At 40.4% G+C, this 6,000-nt stretch overlaps 1 protein-coding gene across 1 annotated transcript in view; it reads right to left on the bottom strand.

Annotated features, from left to right (window-relative positions):
- Window positions 1–6,000, bottom strand: part of cdh24a (cadherin 24, type 2a) — a gene marked incomplete at its 3' end in the record, with an annotated part of 105,910 nt that overhangs the window by 52,662 nt on the left and 47,248 nt on the right. The window contains exon 7 of the mRNA XM_080430452.1: window positions 1,276–1,532. Within this exon, the coding sequence (XP_080286578.1) occupies window positions 1,276–1,532 (257 nt within the window). The remainder of the gene's footprint in view (window positions 1–1,275; window positions 1,533–6,000) is intronic.

Genomic DNA, 6,000 nt, shown 5'->3' with positions numbered 1-6,000 from the left:
TACTATTATATATTATATTATATATATATATATTATATATACTATTGGGGCGGCCATAGCTGAGTGGTTAGTGAGCCCGCCTAGGGAACCAGAGGCCCTGGTTGCCCCAGGTTCGATTCCAGGCTATCCCAGCATATGTGCCGATGATATGAAATTTGTCCCTGAGCAAGACTCTTAACCCCAATTGCTCACAGGTTCTCATTGGAAACAAGACCGCAAGGACTTTCATGAACGACCTGTTAAAAGGAATTATCCTTATCCTTATATACTTTTTTCAATATCAATGCATTGCTGTATTGACATTTTGAAATCCCCTTCCCCCCCAAAGAAAAATAAATAAATCATAAATGTTCAAAATGTGAAAATAGCAGCTATTTTCACTATTCTTGAAACTTAAGTTGTTAATTCATATAGTGTATTTTTGTAAGTTTGGGTCCCTTCCCAGAAATGTAGTGAAGTCAAAAGTACAATTATTTGTCTTTGAAATGTAGTGGAGTGAAAGTCCCCAAAAAATCTATATGAAAGAAAAACAAACTAGAAAAAGTGTTCCTCTGAGCGGAGGTCTCCGCCAGGTCAGGTAGGTTATTGTGGGGCAGCAATGTTCGGAATTACCCAATCAGGATGGAATATGAAACATCAGACTGATCTGTCTTTATCACTTGACTATAGAGATAATGTGTACCGATTTCCGTGATGTTTGGATACAAATACGTGCAAAGTTTCACTGCAATCAGACGCTGCGTTCATGATTTGAGGCATTTTGTTCAAAACGGGCCACTCCTGCAAACTTTAAATGTCAATCTTAACCAATCAGGATGGAATATGAAAAATCTAACATAAAAGGCAGATGTGAAAAATGCAGGGCAAATGTTTTTCCTTGGCCTCTAGGGAGTGCACATTCAAGGTTTTACACAGATCGGGCACTTATAGGTAAAAAGGTGAATCGGCCTGTTATAGCGCCACCATGAGGCTGAATTGAAAATTTTCAAGTGGCATTTTTTCCTCTGCCAGGCAATTTGCGAAAAATGATTTGAGGCATTTTGTTCAAAACGGAGCACTCCTGCTAACTTTGGAAGCCAATCTTAGCCAATCAGGATGGAATACGAAAAACCTGAAAGACCCGTCTCGTTTAATGACTATAGAGATACTGTGTACCGATTTGACAAAAATCTGTAGGAGTACTGTAAAAAAGATCAGATGTCTTGCAAAAACCGGCCTCCTGGTGGCGCTATAACAGACTATAACATGTGATTTTTTTTTGACCGTCTCTCCGACCTGATGTTGCCGTCCTGTCCGGTGTCGGGGTCCACGGCGGACACGCGGCCCACCGAGCAGACGGGCGGGCAGTTCTCGGACACGTCCAGCCGGTAGCGGGGCCGCGAGAAGCGCGGCGGCTCGTCGGCGTTGAGCACCATGACGCGCACGGCCGCCCGGTCCTTGAACGGCCCCTTCCTCAGGTAGCGGGGGTCCACCACCGGGTTGGTCACCTCCACCGAGAAGGAGTAGGTGGCGCGGCTCTCGTAATCCAAGATCTGTCAGAAGGAAAAGATGGATATCGTTGCTGTCTGGTAAAAACCTCTTTATCTTTCTTTCATAAATTAACCCATTAATACCTGAGAAGATTCTAGAAAGGTCTTCTAAATCCAAAAAAAAAATTGAAAGAAAAACCCAATTTTTTTTTCCTCGATTTTTCAAAAATAGCAGATCTACAAGTTCATAGCGCGGCACTCGGTGCCGCGCTATGAGCTTGTATATCTGCTATTTTTGAATAGCCTAAAGAAATCTAAAGTGACACAGATGCGTTCCAGGTATCAATGGGTTAAAGCGCTAGCAGTAGTGTAAAGTAACTAAGTACATTTACTCAAGTACTGTACTTAAGTACAATTTGGAGGTACTTTTACTTTACTGGAGTAATTCCAATTGTCTACACTCTTACTTCTACTCCACTACAACTCAGAGGCAAATATTGTACTTTTACTCCACAACAATTATTTGACAACTTTAGTTACTTTGCAGATATCAATGACATTATAAAACATACATTGACCACTTTAGCCCTATTTTATACATAGGCTATTTGAAAATAGCCGATCTACAAGCTCACAACGCGTCGCATCTTTAGTAACATTTTAGTACTTTTACTTTTGGTACTTTAAGTACATTTTGATACCAATACTTTGGTAATTTTACTCAAGTAAATTTTTAATTCTGGACTTTTACTTGTAACAGAGCACTTCTACATTGCAGTATTGATACTTTTACTTTGAAAAAAAGTAAAACATTTGAGTAATTTTTCCACCACTGCGCGTTACTTGATCATACTACAGCGTCACACAAAAGCATCAAAAGTAGCAGATCTACAAGCTCGAAATCACAGCGTGAAGCGGCGCGTTTTGAGCTTGTAGATCTGGTACGTAAGCTGTTTTCCAGACCGGGTGTGACGCCATCGAGAAGCGCCTGTTGCATCGTAGTTCTTTCACTATTCATCATGGCCGCTACCACGAACAACGACACCACAAGTTGCGCAGCTACTATACGTCATTTAGACACATCAATACATATGATTGGTTGGAGTTAGCACGCCCAGACGGTGATAGACAGGCGGTCCCATCCAATCACCTGCCAAGTAGCTTGAAAAAAGGGACCGCCGTCTTGCAGCGGTCGGGCTATCGAGGTCCTAGATGGAAGTAGGCTGTGAAACAAATGTGTGAAGCAAGCTTCTTCCATCTGGTGGAGTCAGGTTAGAAACGATATATATATATTCATTTCACCTTAATTTATTCAGGAAGGTCTTTTCCAATGATGCCCTTATTACAGTAAACATAGCATGAAATTAAACAAAACTAATTACAAGATAACAGACATTTCAGAAGTTCAAAAGCTGCAAGTACAGACTGATCTTTGCACAAACTGTTTAAAGCAAGGGAGTGAAATGAAGTTTCACATGTGTGGAGCATAGTAGTAGAAAGGCAGTCTTACCCAGCTTAGATTTAATAGTGGGAATGTTTAAAACCAAGTAATCTTGTGAACGGATATGGCGATCACAAACTCTAATTTAATAAATTAAGTTAATAAGCTGTTAAGATAATTATGCAATTTCTTAAGTGAGACGTTGTAGATAAAAACATGTGCAGTGCTGCTCTCTCCTCATACAGCTAATGATGGCCAACCCACCTTTTATATATAATAGAACCGTCATAAAAGTTATGATTTATTCATGTATGATTCACGGATATGGATGTAATCTATGGTGTATGGCTCTCCCTTCACATTCACACACAATTCTTCACACTTTTCCCACTCCCTCGCTCTATCTATTTATATGAATCATAACACATAGTGAGAGGGAACCACATGTACCCTAGGCATTCCTATTCTGGATTTGGCGTAGGAAAATACAGACCCCTGGGGGACCCCTGTCAACGAGGTATATAGGGGTGAAGTGGATTTTAACTCGAAGTAAGCAATGGAACGTTATCTCCCGTGTTTTAGAATTGATCTTGAAATGTTATTGATTATTTTGTAAGACTTGGCCTTGAGTTACAGTGTATTTTTTATGTCCTGACACTATAGGAAAAACAAAGAATAGCCATGAACTCCGAAGTCCTTCTGGTACTTTATAATAATCAATAATTGAATGTATAACCATATATACACGCTGAGCAAGGCTGGACGCCGAAACGTGTCCGTGAATGCCCGTGCCTTAAAAAAGGCCTTAAAAACAAGGCTCCAGACATCCCAAAACAAACTGGTAAGGCTACTTCTTCTTGGCCTTACATCTTCAACTCATCTAACCCCTGCTCATTTTGCTAAGGTGGGATGGCTCAGGGTAGAGGACAGAGTACAGCAACTTGCAATGGCCCTGGTCTACAAGATACACTACACCACAAAGACACCCATGTACCTGTCAAAATACTTCACAAACGTCAATGACGTCCACAATCACAACACCAGAGGGAGCTTCACTAATCACGTTTAACTCAGATTTGGCTCTAACAAGGGGTTAAATTCGTTCTCCTGCTACGCCCTAACAGTCGTAAAGGAGTGTAAATCCCTACTCTCCTTCAAAACCGCTCTAAAAGAGCACTTACAGGTAGGTGGCTGCAATTCGAAACTGGCCCCCGTAAAAAGTCAAAGCCTGTAAAAGCCAAGTGTCCGTGTATGCCCGTGTTTTATTCTTCATTAAAAAGTGCCAGGAGGACTTCGGAGTGCTGGCTATTCTTTGTTTTCTACATTGTCTTCTTGAGCCGTGCACCCGGCAAACTGTTGAATGGACTGAGGTACGTGTGCTCGTTTTTGTTTCTACCGTTGACACTGCAGGAGCCAGGAGCTCTCAGCCTGACTGTATCTAGATTAAAGACCAAAGGTCAGCAAGCGAAGCGGTTGACATCAGAGATCCAGGGTGTTGGAATGACCTGCCAAAAATCATTAACCCATTAAGGCCTGGGGTTCCGACCCCCATCTCAAAATATTTAGTTCCAGGGACCCCCAGAAGCAAAGATTTGAGTTACAAATGTTCGCTTAAAAATATATATATTCAAAGATTTGCACAAGAATGTTCACGATTTTTCAAAAATAGCAGATCTACAAGCTCATAGCGCGGCACTCGGTGCCGCGCTATGAGCTTGTATATCTGCTATTTTTGAATAGCCAAAGTATAAAATAATGGTTTAAATGGTTACACAGATGCGTTCCCGGTTTTAATGGGTTAAACCCACACGTATAACCTTAAGCTTTTTTATTTAAGTACTTATTTGGTTCCATTTGTACACTCTCAGAGTTATGGGGGGGTCCTTAAAAACGTAAAAGTTTGAGAACGCACAGTGCTACACTAAATGGAACAGAGCCTTCGTTCGTATCATAATGGTAATATAACACATATGAAGGAAGTAATGAAGAGGCCCAATTTCTTTCCAATATGGCCGCTGTTCACAGAGCCTATTATGAAACAAAAAAGGCTGGTAAGCGAGGCTTATCCCCGTCTGTAAAGCCCTTTATTGCTTGGGTAAAATAGGCTCTCTCTCTCGTCCTCTCTCTCTCTCCCTCCCTCTCTCCCTCTCTCTCTCTCTCCCTCTGCACCTCACTCATTTTTCTAGTTATAATCGTCCTCGATTTTCTTTCGTAATACCCTCAATTTATTCCCCCATTCTTTCAATTAGCTGCACATGACTTCATTAACCCATTCAAACCAGGAACGCATCTCTGTCATTTTTAGATGTATTTGGGCTATTCAAAAATAGCAGATATGCAAGCTCATAGCACGGATGAGCTTGTAGATTTGCTATTTTGTGGAAAAATGGTGGAAAATGTGTGCAAATCTTTGAATATATATATATATACATATATATATATATATTTTAAAGCAAACATTTGTAACTCAAATCTTTGCTTCTAGTGGATTCTACAAATGTCTAACAGTTTTTTTTTTAAACGTATCTTGTACGTACTGTATATACGTAAACGTATGTATTTGGCCGTGGACCCCCCCATCTCAAACTATTTTGTTACAGGGACCCCCAGAAGTTGTAACGGAGTTAAAAATGTTCACTTATATTCATATACAAAACATATATTCAAAAATTTGCAAAAAAATCTCGTGATATTTCAAAAAATTGTAGATCTACAAGTTCTATGAGCTTGTATCTGCTATTTAAAATGACATAAATGCGTTCCCGGTCTTGAAGGGTTATAATGTGTTACCAGTGTTTACATGTCCGTAATCAGAAGCAGTGTGTGGAACAAAGCTTCATTGAACCATGCAGCTTTTTGGATCAGAGACTGTAAAGTCTTATTTTTTGTTGCTGCCAGACCTTGTTGAGAACAACAAACACACTCTCTCATGCATCACCATGTCCCATCTGTTCCCTTTTGAAAGTTGAAATACCTTTAACTGAAAGAAAATTGCGAGCAGCATGGACACAAAACAGAACATATCGAATTTGGACGTGATTCAGGATATTGTACCTGTCAGACAGAAGAAACCTTGTGAATCCATATTTC

This window comes from Gymnoscopelus braueri, assembly GCF_963280865.1.
Source record: "Gymnoscopelus braueri genome assembly, chromosome: 6".
Taxonomy (NCBI): Eukaryota; Metazoa; Chordata; class Actinopteri; order Myctophiformes; family Myctophidae; genus Gymnoscopelus; species Gymnoscopelus braueri.
The sequence above is the reverse complement of the archived record's forward strand: the minus strand, read 5'-3'. Positions and strand labels throughout refer to the sequence as shown.